The 19,090-nt window shown below is 40.9% G+C and overlaps 1 protein-coding gene across 2 annotated transcripts in view; it reads right to left on the bottom strand.

Moving 5' to 3' along the window:
- FAM155A (family with sequence similarity 155 member A) overlaps window positions 1-6,817 on the bottom strand; it is a 597,883-nt gene extending 591,066 nt beyond the window's left edge. For both annotated transcript variants that reach the window (XM_032402640.1, XM_032402641.1), the window contains exon 1: window positions 5,298-6,817. In XM_032402640.1, the coding sequence (XP_032258531.1) occupies window positions 5,298-6,179 (882 nt within the window). In that variant the 5' untranslated portion in view covers window positions 6,180-6,817. The remainder of the gene's footprint in view (window positions 1-5,297) is intronic.
- Window positions 6,818-19,090: the final 12,273 nt, after the last annotated feature.

Genomic DNA, 19,090 nt, shown 5'->3' with positions numbered 1-19,090 from the left:
TGTATTACAGAGGCACGGGAACTGGAAGGTCTTTGCACTTGAGCTGTCCCCTGACAACTAGAACAGTGGTTCTCAACCTTTGCCATACACGTGAGTCACCAGGGAAACTGGACATCCCAAGCCCACGACACAAACCAGATCAATGAAATCAGAATCTCTTCCAGGGCTAGGGGGCTTCTTCAAAGATCCCCCAGGATAATCCAGTGTGACCCCAAAGACCACTGATCTAGACTAAATGTTTACTGATATTGAAGAAACATCTTTGCAGTATAAATCAATATAAAATAAACAACAAAAATGTTTGGTGCTGAGTTAATGTGATGTTGATATACAAGATGAAGATTAAGCAGGAAACTAGGACTTGAAATTAAAGCAATAGGTCAGATAATTCAAACCAAAACATTCTCTTGTTTGAAATAGCTATCTGTGTATTTGTTCTCACATATTTAATCTAACAAGAAAAGATATCTCAATGTATTACGATTTATATGTGGGGGAGCATGAGGCTGAAAGCATTGTTTGATCTCCTTTCCTTCATATTTTAATTCACCTTGCATATGCAGTCACCATCTTCACCTAATTAAAGTGATTAAACCAATGTATAACAGCAATTATTGAAACTTTGTGGTTATGCCCTATATAGCTACTAATTTGACCCAGTTACAAGTTCAAAGTAAAAATATTCATTCTTTAGTCTATAAAACAACAGGCATCTAATATTAAGATAAAATTTGGGGTGTTTCCTTATAAAAATAAAACACAAATCATAAATCAGTAGTCGCATATAGAGCAAAAATATAATAAAGAAAAAATCTGGGTCATAAAAATGATTATGATCGTGGCTTTGACCTTATAAATGGCCTTATTAATGGCAAAAGTGATCATCTGCAAGGTTAGACTGTTTGATTTTGCAGATTTGAAAATAATAAAGTGGTAGAATATAAAAGAGCTGTATTTGCAGATGTATTCCACAGTTCTGGACATTATGACAGTGTCATAATACTTACAATAGTACTTCATCAACAGCAAAATAATATTTTAGTGGAAAGAACTGTTAGATATTTTTCTTTAAAAAAAAAACTATTTTTTTAAGAATCTATAGTGCATGACACCAAAATAAATAAGAATCTAAGAAATGCCTTGTTTTCAAACTGCACATTATGTAATCTAAATTCTATGTTATCAAACTGGTTACTGTTTGTGTTTCCTGCAAACAATACAGAAAGCTTCAGGTATCACAACTGTTGTATACGCCTAACACTGGCAGGGTTATCTCTTTGGTCAGTGATTGTTGAATAAAAATAAGCAAGAGAATCTGCTTTAATATGAGATTATAAAAATTAAAATATGAGAATGCATATGTTCATGAGAGTATAAAGATTAGACTTTGTGCTGACAGAACTAAAATACAGATGACGTAATGATTTATGGTAGAATCTAATCTCAAATCTGCTTTCACTGACCATCTGTCTAAAGGTATACTAAATAAATAAAGTTAGCAGTAACAAAAGTTCACCTGTTCACACAGAAATTTATATTTCCTAAGTATCACAAGTTTTTATAATACATATTTTCAAGAATGCTTAGGAGCTAAAGAATGGCATATTTAACAGAAAATCTTTACGTTAAAAAATCCAGCATGTTAATAATATGCATATGTAATTTTATATCTTAGAATAGTGTATTCTTTTTTTTAGAATAGTGTATTTTTTAATAATACCACCCAACTTGAAGTTTTTTACAGATTTGTTAGACTCTTATTAAGCATATATCAAAAACATTATTTTTTTTTGGTGGCGCCTGGGTGGCTCAGTCGTTAAGCGTCTGCCTTCGGCTCAGGTCATGATCCCGGAGTCCTGGGATCGAGCCCCGCATCGGGCTCCCCGCTCTGCGGGAAGCCTGCTTCTCCCTCTCCCACTCCCCCTGCTTGTGTTCTCTCTCTCGCTGTGTATCTCTCTCTGTCAAATAAATAAACAAAATCTTTAAAAAAAAAAAAAAAAAAAAAAAAACATTATTTTGAATAACACTGTAAACTACAGAGAATTACTGTCATAATTCTTGCTACCTGATTTATGTAATATGGCAGCTTGAATGCTATAATATAAATGATACATGCAAGGTTTTGTTGTTTATTTTTTCACAAATCACTTCCTAGATAAATGTGCATATTTTCTTTTAAAAAATTAAACCAGTTATTTCTTAGAATATTAGGAAATATTCTTGGATACAAATTATTTCTATTATATGTTGTAATACAAAGGTTTGTTAAAGTAAATCTAAGTTGTATTTGATCTCCAATTACTTTGGACTCAAGACATTATGATTGTATCAGATCAATATTAAGAGTTTTTTTTTTTCCAGCATAATGGGCCAAAAAAGCCTTTTTAAAAAGTTAAATAAAAATTAAATTTGATCTATTTTAATTTTATACATACATGCTATGTGGCATTTTTCTTAATGGAGTGAAAAATATAAAACTAGAAGGTAATAATAATACATGCCCTAACTTTTAAAAGTTAGAAATCATAGCATTAATTATTTGATTATATATGGGTATAATAAAAATATATGTCTCCTAAAATATGAATTCTAATAGTTTGTTTAGCTAATATGATTAAATATATTCTGTCTATAATTCTATAAATATATTTATAAACTATCAAAATTGGATCTTTTTCATGAATATATTACCAATCCCAGAAATATAATGCATTTACTTTTAATGTAGCCTAGGACTTTGTGGCTACCTTAAAATTTGGAAAATTTTGCATGGAATGTATATTTAGAACAAGGCCCCTGATGATAGTCCCCTTTTCATAATTATAAGTATGTCTGAAATCAGTATGTTTAGAAAGAACTCAGACACATCCTTCAAATGTGTACAAGTAGCATGTTAAGCCATGTAATATAATTTGCATGTGGATATGTTTGTGACTTTTGCAGAACCATAAAGAAATCATACGTTAAACTAAGAAACTAAGCACTCAACTTGTGAGTTATTAGCCCAAAAACACTGACACCTTAGAATTGAAACTGTAATTTTTGAAAACAGTTATTGTGGGATAAATATGTCAAATTAACAAATCTAACTGAAATCACACAACCAAGAAATAGCTACAAGACATCATGGGTAATAAATTCTGTGTTGTGGTAATGAAAAACTCAAATGTCTGTATTTACTTTTCCATGTGAGGAAGAAATCTTCCTAAGAAGCAATTAATATTTTTATGATACGCTTTTGTGTATACAGGTAATGATGACTCTTTTATACAGAAACACAATCCAGAAGTACTCTACAACATGACAAATTAGTTTAACCTACACTATACCTTACTATGATAATATAAATATCAAGTTGAGATTTTGTTCAGGTCAAGGAGAAAATAAACATTTATATATATTTAAAATCTGGGTATTTGAACAAGGATATATTTGACATGTTTATTTGAAAATATGCTGCAGTCTATTGACAATGAAAACTATCTTTTAAATACTGAACCTATGCAAATTGGAATTACTAGAAATTTCTATAAAAGTTTGCATTCAGGGAAGCAAGCAAATTCATATTATTACAAGGTACCACTTTTAAACCTAACTATACTAAAGCCCTTGCACCCTTTTCATTAGTAGTGGAATTAGTGTTCTTATCTTTACAATTCTGATGCAACATATCTTGTCAAAATAAACAACTATGCAATAAACGTGCCAGTCATTCACCAACTTCTGCCATTAAGAATAACTTTGATCCCCAGGCATGAATTATCGTGGTATGGTTACGAAAAATAGGTAGAAAGTTTAAGAGCCATTTATCTAGTGAAGTAGCATTCCAAGTTAATGTTGTAAACTCAACATTACTATTTGCAAAAAAGATCTGTTTCTGGTCTTTTAAAGAATGTTGACAAAGCAAGTTTACTTTGAGTTTAGCTTAATTGTCAAAAGCACAATCAATCCAAAGTAAAAAAAAAAAAAAAAGCCCTTGAACTATGTTCATTTTAAACAGGTATCTCTTAGCCCAGTTCTCTTGTCAAAGTATCACAAAAACCTTTGATCCACACCACCCTTGATTACACTTCCCCAGTACAAAGTAAGTGAGGCAGAAGACAGTTGTTCGGTCCCTGTGTGGGGTTGGGGGAGTAGTGAGGAGAAAGGAAGAGAATGTGGTGTATTATTTATTTTGAAAAGCAATACTGTTTTGTTGTGTTAAGAATTACCCTTGGAATGAAACATAAAGGCTCATTGAAATTCTGTCATCATTTCTTCCCTACTAAGAGGTCACTGCAGTATCTTCAACAGAGCTGTCAAGCAAATCTCATTTCAGCACCACGGACAGGGACACTTCTACTAGCATAAGCACCCATGGTTACATTGACCATTTCTTGAGAAACTTGGCATTCTCTTCTTTGTCGATCAGCAAGGATTATATCCATCATTATATTCAACAGGAAGAGGTTGAATATAATACACATGATTAAGGAGATCAGTATTTTTCATTCACAGCATCTAGCACTTGCCATTTAGACGTTCTGAAGAGCATCCTGGAAATTAAAGCTAATTACATAAGGTGTCTGATAAATAAGTTAACACTGATCATCGATCACCAGATATTTAATTAAAACTTTCTACTCATAGTGAGTCTCAGATCAATCATTATACAAATGTCTAAGAGAAAACAGGAAACTTCTGGTGAATAAATATGCTTAGGTAGGCCTCCATACTTTGCAAACAACCAGAATTACCCCTGTAAAACAGGCAAAATGCTTTTCCGTTCTTCCTACATAAACAACTACAAACACTGTCTATTGTCCCTCTGGTCAACCAACTTAATGATGTCACTATGAGAGAGATCATGTGTGCAGGTCCATAAGCCAAACCACACATGCCTGTCACCGACTCTGGTTTTATCTGGGGTCACCAGGATGCAGTCCCATGTCTGTCTTCCCAGCAAGCTGCATTCAAATTCCATTTTTCTTTTTTTAAAAAGGGGAACAGAGTTTGAACCAATTGCACAGCCACAAGAGTTAAAGCATCAGCTTTATGATCTCAGAACGCCAGGGTCTTCCCTGAGCTTCCAAGGACTCCCAGAAGAAGGCACCGGTCCACAAGCAATCCTTGAGGTATTCCCAACTCAAGCAGCAAGTCAAGCCCTTACTACAAAAGCAACAACAGAAGTAACAAAACCAGCAGGAAAGGAAAAAAAAAAAAAAAAAAAACTATTTTAAAACTCTAGAAGACATCTCAGCCAAACACACACAAGACAGAAAAGCGCAAGAAGGGAGGGGGAAATCCAGTGTTCCTACCTTACAGTCCTCAGGACACGACTTCACCGAGTACTCCTCCGACTGCAAGTACTTATGGAGCACGCTCTCAAACTCTTCGTATTTCTCCTGAGCGTGGTGGTCGTAGTCCTGGTAAGCCTCGACGCACTGCCTGCAGGTGGTCATCTCGCCGCCCTCCTTGAGCACCACATCCAGACTACAGTTCAAAGTGTTGGGACTGGACAACCCCGAGAACAACTCCCAAAGTGTGTAGGAATTACAAAACGAAAGGTAAAAATCCGACAAGTTCCAGAGCGGAGCTGGATGCGTCCCCCTCACCGGCTGCTCCTCCCCCGCGGCCGCCACCCCCCGACTCCAGTTCCTGGCGCACACGGCGTCCGCGCTCTCCACCGTGAAGCACTGGCCCGAGGAGGCGCCCTGGGGGTAACAAGTCTCCAGGCGCCACACGGGTTTGGCAGAGTTTCCTAGAAAAAGAGCCTTGCTCCGGTTGTTTTTGCCTCGGTTGCCCTTGCCGCCGCCGCCGCCGTCTCCCGGGGAGGGGGGCAGGGTGGGGGACGAGGAGGCGGAGAGGAGTCTGTGTGCCTGGGCGGCGGGCGAGGACTCCCCCATGCTCGCCAGGAGCGCGGGCCAGGAGGGCTCGTGCTGCCGGTGCCGCTGCTGCTGCTGCCGCCGCTGCCGATGCTGCTGCTGCTCCTTGTCGCGGGTCCGGGTCAGCTTGGCCTCGGCGCAGAACCACAAGTGATCAGAGAGCAGGACTGTGAAGAACAAGAGAGATGCCAGAGACAGTCGCCATTTCTGAGCCCTCTCTGAATCGATGAACGGTTTCTCGTTCTCCCGGGGTGCTGCCAACCAGATTTTTAAGCCGTCGTCATACTGCCGACACATCCAAGCACCCCTGGTCATATTTTGGGAACGCACAGCCCTGGCCGACTCCACCGTGAGGGCTCCTGAGCCGGTGTCACCACAATATGCATTGACTTAAAGGGTTTAATTTCCTTATCCCCTCCTCCCGGTTCTCTCTCTCTCTCTCTCTCTCCCTCTCTCTCTTCTCTCTCTCTCTCTCTTTGCCTACATAAATATTACCGGGCTTTGGAGGAAGATCTGACTTGCTCCCGACCTAATCATAAGCCGACCCCATCCTCCGTAGAGTGGAAAACAATAATGGAGAGAGAGAGGGAGAGAGGGGGAGACGGAGAGGCAGTCGGAGGAGGCTGGGGCTGGTGGCCGGCGGTGAGCCGAGTGCAGGAGGTGATGCTGGTGGAGGCGGCGGGCTGGCTGGCGCTGCTCCTCTCACCCAGGCATTGTCACAGCGCGGGTCCCCATGGCCCTGCTGAGGACAGCCCGCTCTCCCCCGCCAGGGGCATGCCGCGTCTCCGCTGCCCACTGACGGCGACCGGAGCGCCTCCCCAGCTCCTCTCCTCCTCCTCCTCTTCCTCCTCCTTCCTTTCCTTCTCCTTTCTCTCCTCCTCCGCCTGCTCCTACTTCTCGCTCGCTCTCCCCGAGTCCGGAGCCTGGGCAGCCGCCGCCGGCAGGGCTCTCCCTCCCCCCCACCCCCCACCCCGCGCTCGAACTGCCGCCGCCGCCGCCGCCGCCGCTGCAGGTCTGCCCGCGGGCGCCGCCGCCGCCGGGCTCCGACTGCTGACGCCGCCTCCCCCGGACCTCGGGGCCGAATCGCCTGGGCTGGGCCTCCCGAGAGCCACAGTCATCTTCAGTCCCCGGCTAAGTTGCCGCCATCTTCGTCCTGGAGAAACACTTTTTTGGGGGGGAGCACTGGCTTTTGCGTCATCTCCTCCCGCGCCGAGATCTCTCCATCCTGGCGCATTGGCACCGGGCTGGGCCCGGGCGCAGCAGGAGAGCGAGGACGCACGGGGGCCGGCGGGGTGGGGGCCGCTGTGCCCGCGGGCCCCGCCTGGACTTCTGGGCTCCCGGCGCCCTCCCCACCTTTCGGTTTTTCTTTTCTGTTACCACTGATAAAAGTCAGAATGCGGACCGCAGGGCTGAGGATGCTGGCTAATTTCTACAGCCTCCCCGGCTCCCGCTCTGCCTCCGGAAAAAGTCCGAGCTGCGGGCGGGCGGTTAGAGGTTTCTAGTGGGGCGAGGGTCTGGGTATTGCCTTCTTACCTAAGGAATGATCGACTTCAGATGAAAGGATAGGGGACAGGAGAGTAAACAAGAATTGGCTAGAGAAGACAGGAGGTGACATTTGGTCTCTGCATGTGCCTAGGGATCCCCAGACAACTAGAGATCAACAGCTACTAGTGCGTTAAATTATTTTGTCAAATGATTCCAGTGTTTGGAAGGGATGGCGTGTGTGTGCATCTAGATCTATACTTGTAGCTGTACATCTTACAGCGACATATTTCACATTACAAAGTAAAAGATTAGAAGCAACCTCACAGAGTCTTAGGGGAAAAAAGCCTAAGAAGACCTAGGCTATCGGGCGGTCACCGCCTAGCCATCTGCTCCGGGCTCGACGTCTTGACCTCCGCCACTTCTTCCTCCGATGTGGAGCATCCCAAACTCCCGTGACCCCCCCCCCCCCCCCACTCCGACGGCCTGCGCCCCAGCCCCCACTGAGCTGGGCTCTGCTACCGCTAGGACTTCCGCAGCAGCGGGCTACCGGGCTGCCCGAGAAGCAGCCGCGGCAGTCCGAGCCTCTGGTGCCCCTTAGCGTTGGCTCTCGGAGTTCCGAGAATGGAAAGCAGCAGACACGCTGGGAAAATGTGGGGTCCCCTCCATCCCGACTCGTGCCGGACGAGGCTGTGAGCAAAGGTCTCATTTTCCCCGAGGACCCTGCCCACTCCGCCCCTCCCTCGCACCCCAGCGGCCGGAGCAGGAGGCTGCGCCGGAGCCAGCTCCCCTGCGCGCGCACCCGGAGCGCAGCGCTGCCTCGAGCTCTCTCTAGCTGTCGCGCAGGGCAGCGACTTGCTCCACCCGGCCACTCACTGTGTCAACGTCCCTCCTCTGCTTTCTAATGACCCAAATACTCTGTCCGGTGCACATTTACATGGGCAATACTAGGGTGCCATCGTTCTAAGTCAATATCGTGGGGAACCAAAAGGATGGATCATCATCCGTATTCATTTTCCTTTCCGAGGCGCTGTGAGTGTTGGGACACGGGAGAACGGGGTAGCTTTTAAAATGGCAAGTCGAAAAAGATAATGGGCATGATTGAACGAGCCAGCCCTTTCCTCAGCATAATAAGGTATATACTAAATTTTACTCACAGAAATCCTAAGTCCCTAAAAACTATATGCACTGACCATCAAAGCTTGGTGCAGTTTGAGAGCTGGTTGATCTTTAGGTGTCCTGTAATGTTTTTAAAAGACCATTTGTGTGGGTATATCATTCCGGGACCTTGGATTTCAACATGCTAATCTTTTTTAACTACATGTAAGATCTAGAAACTAACTGATATATGTTTTATGTCAAGTTTATCCTTACCTCAAAGCATCTTTAAATAAGCAAAAACTGAGGTTCTGTTGAAGATTAAACATGAAATAAAACTTTTTTCTGAGCTTTGTATCTGAACCCAGCTTAAGCTTTGGAGATAGTCTTTTAATTCTTCTCTCTTTTGATAGCTTAAATATCTTGACATTGAATAAAATATTCTTTTCTCAACCAGTGATGTATGTAGATGAAGATATCCTTGGAAAAAATCCCTTAAAATTTTAGAGAGCATTCTTCTACCCTCTTATCATGATTACTCTCTTCTTAAATGTAAAACTCCAACCCTCTTAAACCAAATCAGATTTAAATACAACATAAAGTCTGCTTTTGGACATGAGTTTAGGGTCTGGCATTTTCTATTGTATAAATAAATATATGTGGAAGATAACATCAGAAGTCTGCATTTCTGTTACTCAATAAAAGATGTGCAGAACATGAAAGTGAACATATCATATTCTAAATCCTGAGATGATTCCCTCTCCTTTTTGTTTTGAACCGGTTGGCCGTTTGAGATAAAATATAGATGAAATGCAATAATCCAAGGCCTTTCTTTTTATAAACTCAAAGCGAGGATTTTTTAAAAACTTTAGATAATGTTAAAAGGAATTTTTCTTGATTATCTCTGTTATCTGTCTTTATCTCTATCTCTACATTCAGCGGTTTAAAACGTGGGTGACAGGATTTAATTTCTCTGCTTTCTCATATCTACCCTTTCATTTTTCTTCACTTTGTTTCTTCCTAATTTGACAGGTTTATATTTCTCTTGATCTCTCCTGTGCAAGATACAAAGCTCAGAAAATGCTTGGCTAGGGAAGCGCACAGGGTCCCTGAGCTAAAAAGCTCACACAGAAAGCTTACAGGCAGACCAGACTGAGTTTCAAAACAGAAATATGATCTGAGGGCTACTGGCTTTTTCACATGAAAATGGAAAATCCATCAGAGTCCTTCTGCTACCCTAAAAGGAAAATGGTGGGCAAAGTAGCTGTTGTAAGGGATCCAAGGCCGAAATTCCTAAACAGACAGCAACTCTCCAGCTATGCAGCACCCCACCACTGCCCAACCCAGTGTCCTATGCACCCCATATGCCTCCAGTCTTGGCACTTTCAACTCAGGTCACACATACTCTTGTTCACAGTCATTAAAAGCACCTTGGTTGAATATGAAAAGACCTTAAGTTCCTCTTCCAAGAAAAAAAAAGGGCAAAAGTTATGCTGAAATGAACTATCTTATTTGTTCTTAAAATATATATTCTGTCTTTCTTCTCCCAAATCCAGTATACTATAATTTTTTACCAACCCCCTTCCCCAACCCAACCACTCCATATTTATTTTCAGCTTCAAATTTCACGTACAAGCCTGGATCCGGGCTCTGGTGAGTGCCCCTGTGATCCACAGACAGACTCATAAAAACTCCTAAGGGAGGTATTTTAAAGCTAAGGAGCAACACACCTACTGAGACCAAACTATTTACAGTTACTCCACACAGTGTGTCTCAGCATCACTTCTATCGACATTCAGGGTCAGATCATCCTCTGTTGGGGGAGGGGGGCCTGTCCTATATTTTGGACAAGGTACAGCGGACTCCAAAGCCTCTACTCACGAAACACCAGTAGCACGCCCACCTCTCCCCAGTTCTGGCACCTAGAAATGTCTGCAAGCACTGCCAATGCCTGGGAGCAAAATCGCCCCTGTTGAGAACCACTGCTCTGGAAACATACCAAAGTCATAGTTACTTAATTCATGTCTGTATGGGAGAAGCTCTGGCATCAGAGATAAAGCCATAATGTTTTCTTTATATTCAAGGAATTTATAATCTCAAAACTCCTCACCTAGAGTCACCACCTCATCATACATCTCATTACAGAATTATTTTCAAGAGACTAGAGAACTCTCTAGAAAATCTCTTAACCTCTCTGCCCAATACAAAGTTAAGGGGGTAACTGACAATTATCATTCAAGTCTGATTAATGTCAGAATTTTTCTTCATAATTCAGATAAAAAATGTTATTTGTTAACCATACTATTTATTAATCAGGCAACTGTCTGTTTGTTCTTTACATGTGGACTCTCAGCCACAATATATCATAAATTAAACTAAATCTGTGTGTGTTCATATATATATTGTTATGTAACTACTGCATGCACATCATAAACAATTACAACAAATAAGCAATTTTAGAAGTCATAAGTAATCCCATCACCCATATACAGTCATTATTTCCATTTTGCAGTATCTAACAGTTATTTTATATCGTAAGTTCCATTTCAGGATATTTACTAAACCAGATTTTTGAGGATTGAAGTAAGACGTAGCATACATATCCACATTTATTAGATAATAATGCAAATATCCCTTCAGTATCTCATTGTTAATTTTAATCAGAGACACATGAATTCTAATGGTGTCAGAATATTACCCTCTCTCTCTTTTCTCTAAGTGTGTGATCGAATCAGAAAGAGGACTAGGAATGAGGAAATCAAAAAAATGAACAATATATAAAATTAAAGGTGCATTACTCTCAAACAAGGGGAAGAAGCGAAACCAGGCACTGTTGTTTTTATCTTGCTGTTATTCATATCTAGTCAAAGTATGCCTCACAAAATATTTCAATGATGCTTAGTAGAAGTCTGATATACTGCATTAAAATAACAGAGGCTAGGAGCCTGCTGTTTTATCTGATTTTTTTATAATTGAGACAGTAATACTTTCTTTCTACAATAGACTATAGTCAATTCTTTGTTTGTAAGTAATCTGGACCTTGCCTTCCTGTAATAGTTCCCCATGAATTAAGATGCTTTAAAGTAAAACAACTTCAAGGGTCCTGCCCTCTGAAAGTAAAACCTTCACAAGCAATCCCACCTCTGCTTACTCTACATGGGTTCTCTACGGGGAGACGAGATGAAAGACCGTGTCTGACCTCATGAAGCTTAGTCCCAGAGTAGAGGAAATGACAAGTCCAGCAACCACAGTACAATGGGGAATGCTCAAGGATTACCAATTTGAGAGACTTGAGAGGAGGGGTGAAAGCCCGTCTGATTTTGAGAGGGACCAGGATCATTGGAAGGTATGGTGGCGGGGGGGGGGGGGGAGTGTTGAATGACATTAGGAAGTATTCTTGAAGAAGACCTCCAATGTTCAAGGACTCTGGTGCTTGAAGGAGCCCAGGGGAAGAATTTATGGGTGAGTGGGCTGTGCTAGAGTGTGGGAGCATGTGGGAAAGTGCAAGGAAGAGATTAGAGAGAAGGGGTGGAGCTCCATCAGGAATCACAATGCATAATAAGCAAAGGAAATTGGCTCTTCTGAATGTGCTTGGGATTCATTGAGAAAATGTAGATAATGGTTTGAAAGTTCGTTTTCATTAACATCACTGTTCCCTAAAATCAAAATGAGAAATATGTACCGAGAAGGTGTTAACCAGATTAGTAAATGTTGATTCTTGTTAGCTTATCAGCTCAAATGTAGCATAGTAAAAAGGAAGAGCAAATAGCTTGGCTGGAATGTAGGTTTCATTTATCAGAAAAAGCAGGCTGTGGAGTCTAGAAACTCCTACGTGGGTTTCACCTAAGAGTGTGACTAATGGCACAGAGTAGTTTAATAGCACAGGCACATTTCAGAAGGTTGCTGAATAGTACACAGTTGCAGATACATTATATTGAGGGATCTGGCAACAGGATGTGCTTTTTACAAGAGAACATTGCAGAAATGATCTACACATACACCATAGCAACTTTTGCTCTGCTCAGGGTATCATCTATGCTTCTGTCTTTCAAAGAATTCAAAGTTGTTACAATATTTGATTAGACTTATTTTCATGGGTATCTGTACTTTTATTCCTATTTAAACAGCTAAATTTGTCATGCATTGGAAGGGAGACAGTTTTCTTACTCTGTTCTTGTATTATAAAATATATAAAACAATGCATTGTTGTCGTCTCAAACATTTGCCCCAATTCCTTAGAGTTAACATCTGCCAAATAATTTCACCATGGAAAGTGAAATCTAACATCTTCTTTTCTAGTGAGAACCACTACTTGAATATTTCTACTCCAAAAATCAAATATATCACAACTCTGAGATGTTTTCTTTTTTTCATTTTGAATGTCTTCTGGATGCTCAAAAATAGTCACATCCTCTTTGATTTTATTATACACTATTTATATGCCACATATAAGTGAAAATAAATTAGACTCTTAAATACCTATTAATCTAGAAAGGAATGTTGTGCTTTTGGAATTCATAGATAATGTGCAAATGCTTGACAAGCATATCTATATTTTTAAAAGCAAATTAAACTCAAAGAACTAATAAAGAATAGCCTGTTTATTTATAAAGAAAATAAGATTAAACCTTTAGCTTTTAGGCCTACTATAGTTTACTAATATAACCTCTCTTTAAAGAAAAAGGCAGGTTCTGGCCTCATCAGGTGTCTGAGGACTCTGGTTAATTAGCAGTGGTAAATGTGCCAGAGTCTCTGGATAACCTCAAATAACCTTGACTCGATTAGGTTGATTGGTCAAAACTAGAACTCGCTCTCTATCTGTATACTTCCAACGTGCTGTGGCTCAGTGGTTTCCAAATGCTGGCGGGCACAGAATCAAGTGAGGGCTTAGTAAACTTGGGCCCCTCCCCAGAGACCTGCATGAGGTCTAGGGAAACCGCATTTTTAAAAGGATCCCTCTCAGTAACTTGGTACAACCAATGAACCCTTCTGTCCAAGGTGAGGGCCCCGCTGGATGGAGTGGCCAGTGTTGGTCAAATTAGAATACGTACTCTAAACCAAATCAAAATTGATCTGTTGGAGAATGTCATGTTAAGTAATATTTGTGATTAAGAATTAGCACATACAGAGTTATATGCTTCTGTGAACACTTTACATAGAATGCAAATATATTACAACACACATAACATTAAAAACCTGTAAGATCATCATCATCATAGAAACTAAGTTTTCCCCAAACTCCGTGCTGAGTATGTGTGTAAACACACACACAGTTCTGCAAGTAAAAAAGTGACAAAGATAAAACATTTCTTTCAAGATTCACAGAGCAAGGTCCATATGGAGAAATGAACAGAAGTTACTGAGGAATATAAGAAATTTGAACAGTAGGAAAAAGCTGCCTATGTCTAAATAGGAAGATGATCATTATAAATATGGAAATTCTCTCCAAGTTAATTTACATATACCTGAAAAAAAGTGAGATTATTTTTCCTGAAAGAAATCATCCCTCATAAAAGTAAAAGAAGGAGCTACCTTTTATTTGAATCCTTACAAAATTTCTCATATTATGGGGGGCTCTGTTTTACTTCAAACTTCTTGTTGGGAGGACACATTCCCCTAAAATAATATCCACTAATGCTGGTTTTAGATGCTTAAAAAGGTTACCCAATGAAGCTGTTACTGCAAATTCCTGACGAGTAACAAGGACTGTTGGACTTACTGTCGTTCATCATAGCCTCCACCCAGATATATCTTACCTCTTATTCAGCCTTTCTACCTGTAACGAACTTGTTTTCCAAAAATGGATGTGAAAATATCTCTTCATTTATTAAAAGAAATAGTAGTTCACCTCCCACGAAACCATTTGGGCGTATTTGGGAGTGGGGAGACATACTGTTTATGTGTGCGTGGTCAGGAGTATTTATTGATACATCCACAGTTGTCGGGCCTTGAGAAACCACATCCATACCTGAGATTATGGCCTATTGGTCAGAGATCCAGAGATCTTCTTCCTATTTAGACACAGGCAGCTTTTTCCTACTGTTTAAGAAAATTTTTTTAAAGAAAGTAAATTCAGTGATTATTTCTGGGGTAATGATTCCACAATAGCAAGTATTAGATGTCATTCTAAATAAGGATTTTTAAGATCACAGTAGAAAACAATATGATAAATGTTCATGTGGCAGCAGTTAAGAATACATTTTCAGGAATTTTTTTTTTTCTTTTAAAAGAAAAGAACAGTCCCACCATTACACAAATGGATTCTCGGGTTTGGTACAATATTTCCCAGTGACATTCTCACCGAACCATCCAAGTGCTGCTTGACCATACCAGAGCTCTTTGTTCATTAATCTATTTAACCAGTATATATTGAGTTATACCCTGTTTACTTTTCTAGGAATATAAACGTGAACATGTCCTCAACATGTCCTAAATATAGCTGCAATTTGACTATTGACTACCTTCCTTTCTGGTGTTTCCACAATAATGTCCACAGCAGTGACTATTAACTGATTAACCATTTGGGGGGCGAGGAATCTCTTTGATACTCTGACGAAAGCTCTGCAGAGTCTCCCCAGAAGAGATTCTATCTACTCATATGCTCCATATTCTGCCTGCAATTTTGCAGGGTTCCCAGACTTCCTAAAACTCTATCCTGAATCATTCCCATCAGGTGCACAATACCTGTTGTAGACCTTCCCATCCTGATACGTGGGTGTAAGCATTGCCTGTGTCGCTCATACATCTGCCCCTTCTGAAAACAACACAAAACAACAACAACAAAAACACTCTGTTGTAAGCTCCTCATGGGGCAGAAAGTCTTTTTGCATGGCCTGCCGCTCACAGAGGAGCAGCACAGATCAGTATTTATTGAGTAAAAGCAGATATGTGTGCAGAATAATGGACCGGGATCTCACATATCTTCTCCAATACATGCTCCATGAAAGATGCTTATGCCTATAGGATACAACTATACCAGAGACAGCGAGCCGCATGCAGCCTCAGTTAAGATTCCTTCTATACAAAGTGATAGGGGGGAAAAAATCCTAAACAGGCCCAAATAGAGATCACTTTATTGGTTCATGTAACTGAATAGTCCAGGAGAAAACCCTCTTTCAGGCCCAGCTGTATTCTTGGGGTGAAAACTGACTTCTCTGCCAATTTTACTGTCTAACTCTCTGCTCTGACTTCTAATTTGTTGACTCTTCTCACATGCAGGTGCTTCACTCATGGGGAAGGAGTGTGTTAGCAACCACCATCTCATGTGCTTTAAAGTTCAAGACCGTCAGGAATGATTGATCTTCTTCTATAGCTCCCACAGAAATCCTGAGATTCCCTGTGATTGGAGAGGCTGAAGTCCTGTACTCACTCCTGATCCAATCACTGTGGCCTCACATGATCCTCATCCAGAGCTGGGTGATCCCCACCCTAGCCAGACACACTGAAGAGTGACTGACCTACAAATGGCCATCCGAGGCTGTTATCAGGACTAGGTAAGTGGATGCACAACACTCCGGGGAAAGCAAAAAGTCTGTATTGTTGTTCCCAAACATCCAAATCCTCTCCTTCCCATCCATACTCCTTCAAAATACACAGGTCTATGTAAGTTGTTCTCTCCCTTCTCCAAAAAGAGACAGCTTCCATCAGTGAGGTCTGTTTAATTTGCATGGCATTTACAACAAATCTAAGAAATGAAAAAGGAATATATTGGTTTTTATTACCAAAATGCCCAGGGACAGAGCTGACTTCATAGGCACCTGTATTCAGTCAACCAACATCAGTAAAACTCAGACTCTGTTTTCTGGGCTCATCCTTCCGCTGTGCTAGCTTCATCATTAGGGTCCACACTGTGACCTCTGGGAGCTCTAAGGCTAAATAAACTTCCTTTAAATCTCAAGTTTTGAGATGTTTTGCTCCTGCTCAGTGTGTCTTGGTCCTTGGCTCATCATCCCTGAACCAAATCTCTGTGCTCAAGAGGATGGAATGTGTCGAAGGAATTAATCTGAGTCATGTATCATATTCAGTGACTTAGGGGTGAAGTTCATTTTCAGAAATCTTGTGGGCTGAGATCCCCCAAATAAAGTCAGGGTACATTGATGGAAAGAAAAAGTGGATACTGAGCAGAAAAAAAAATTGTTCAAATAATATAACCTACTCTCCCATCTACTTCCAACATATGACTCCAAGCCCTGGATCTCGGACCAGCAGGCCATAATCTCAGGTATGGATGTGGTTTCTCAAGGCCTGACAACTGTGGATGTATCAATAAATACTCCTGACCACGCACACATAAACAGTATGTCTGCCCACTTCCAAATACGCCCAAATGGTATTGTGGGAAGTGAACTACTATTTCTTTTAATAAATGAAGAGATATTTTCACATCCATTTTTGGAAAACAAGTTCATTACAGGTAGGAAGGCTGAATAAGAGGTAAGATATATCTGGGTGGAGGCTATGATGAACGATAGTAAGTCCAACAGTTCGTGTTACTCTTCAGGTATTTGCAGGTTCAAAGCAAGAGTGGGGAGGCTTTAAAGCTAAAATGAGAGGAGCAGCTGAGAGACTGAACAAGCTCTCAGATCTCTTGGGGCTGGAAGGGAGGGTAGGGCAATGTCCAGTAAAGAGGAGAGACCCTGGTAGGTATCTCAAGATATCTATCCAAGACAGATGGGAGCCTCAACCATTTACACGCTGTACTTACGAAAGAAGACTAGAAAAAGACATCCCTCATAGGGTCTGAAGCCCAAATCTGAAGCAGTTCAATTCCTGATCAGATCGAGGGGCTCTGTGTCTATCCTAAGGAGCTACCTGGTGCAAAAGCAAACCTACTGTGAGGACTCTAACATCAGCCAGAGTCTCAAACTATGTCTACAATGGCTCATACCAATATTTGAAATGTAATAAAAACGACCAAGAATATCAGGAAATATCATGACAGAATTTCAGGAGAAAAATCAAATTTTAGAAACAGATCTGCAAGAGATAAATAAACTTTAGTATTGGGCATAGAATTTAAAATAATGTTTGACTTGTTAAAGAGATTAGAGAACATGATGAAAAATTTTATCAGAGAACTAGAAACTATGAAGTTGAATCAAACAGAAATTCTGTCACTATAATTACAAAAGAAGAAGTAATAGATGTACATTGTAATATCTGGAACAACTACTAAATAAAAGTAAATGAATGCATTAAAAACAAGCTGGTGTTTTTCTGGTCACCATGAAAATGATGGGATACTGACCATGGGATGTAGACCAAAGCCAGAAATCTTGTTCAATTATAATCTCTGAATTTAGAATCCAGCCCATGAATGTCCATTTCTTTATTCACAAGCATCCATGCTCAGACCTTTGAATTACAGGTCTCTAATTCAGTCTACGCCTCAAGGCAGTGTGGATCATTGGCTTAGGGTCAGAAGGCACAGATCTTCCTCTGGCCCCTGAGCTGCATTCCAGCGCCATCCTGACCAGGAGGATAATGGGCTCCTTGTCTGGCAGAAATGAACAGGAGGTGCTGAGGTTGGGCCTTGGGCATCAGGATTCTCTCAGGTTCCAGGATACTTCTAAATGTCTATCCTCTCTGTCTGTGTTTTCTCTAAATTAGCTTAGGACTTCAGCTTTTCTAGCCAGGCAAGATCCCCAGGATTAGACGTCTAAGTCATTTCAGTCACAGGCTGAAAGTAGAGCTGTCACTGTTTCAGAAAGGCTGTGTCAGCCTCCTGACGCTCTTTCCTTCCTGTAGACCATAACATCCTGAATCTTTCTGACTAAGCTTTCGATGCTTGCCCTCCCGGGTGTATGTCCTAAGTCTTGATATTTACAAGGTATGCTTAACTATCTATTTTACCTGTTTCATCTATTTTTTCTGGCCCACTGGAATTCTGAGGGTTTTCCCCCCACTGCACATTTTTCCATGGACTGGAATTAGTTACTATGGGTCATAAACATAACAGCTGATCAATGGACACAAGTTGAAGAGAAGTTTAGAGCAAACGGCACTGTATTTGTCGCAGTATTACTATTCTAGTTCAAATAACACCTTCAGGCCGCATCTAAGTACCAAATTCTCTGGCATTGTACATCTCCGATTAATTGAATTCCATACTAGAGGTAATGGATGAAGTGAAGTCATTCTTAGTAAATTCATTGTTAGGGAGAATGTCAATTCATACGACTGTTTTACAAAGTAATTTAACAGTACTGACTAAGAGTAATTTAACAGTATTGTTTAAAAATCCTCATATTCTTTGGTAACCTCTAAAAATCTATTTTTAAAAATAGATTATTTTGTAAAAAATGGCATGTGTGAGACTGAATAAAGTAAAAACATGAATATACTGGTATATTTGTTAGCTTGGGCTGCCATAACAAAATCCCGTGGTCTGGGGGCTTAAACAATAGAAATTGATTTCTCACAGTTCTGGAGTCTCGAAAGTCCAAGATCAAGGTGCGATTTGGTTTTTAGGCGAGGGCTCTCTTCCTGGCTTGCAAACGGTGGCTTTCTCACTCTGTCCTCACTGGTGGAGACAGAGAGGAAGCAGGCTTTCTAAATGTCTCTTGCTGTAACAGCACTAATCTCATCACGAGGACCCTTCCCTCTGACCTCATCTAATCTTAATTCCTTTCCAAAGGCCCCATCTC

This window comes from Phoca vitulina, unplaced genomic scaffold, assembly GCF_004348235.1.
Source record: "Phoca vitulina isolate PV1807 unplaced genomic scaffold, GSC_HSeal_1.0 scaffold5, whole genome shotgun sequence".
NCBI classification, from domain to species: domain Eukaryota; kingdom Metazoa; phylum Chordata; class Mammalia; order Carnivora; family Phocidae; genus Phoca; species Phoca vitulina.
The sequence above is the reverse complement of the archived record's forward strand: the minus strand, read 5'-3'. Positions and strand labels throughout refer to the sequence as shown.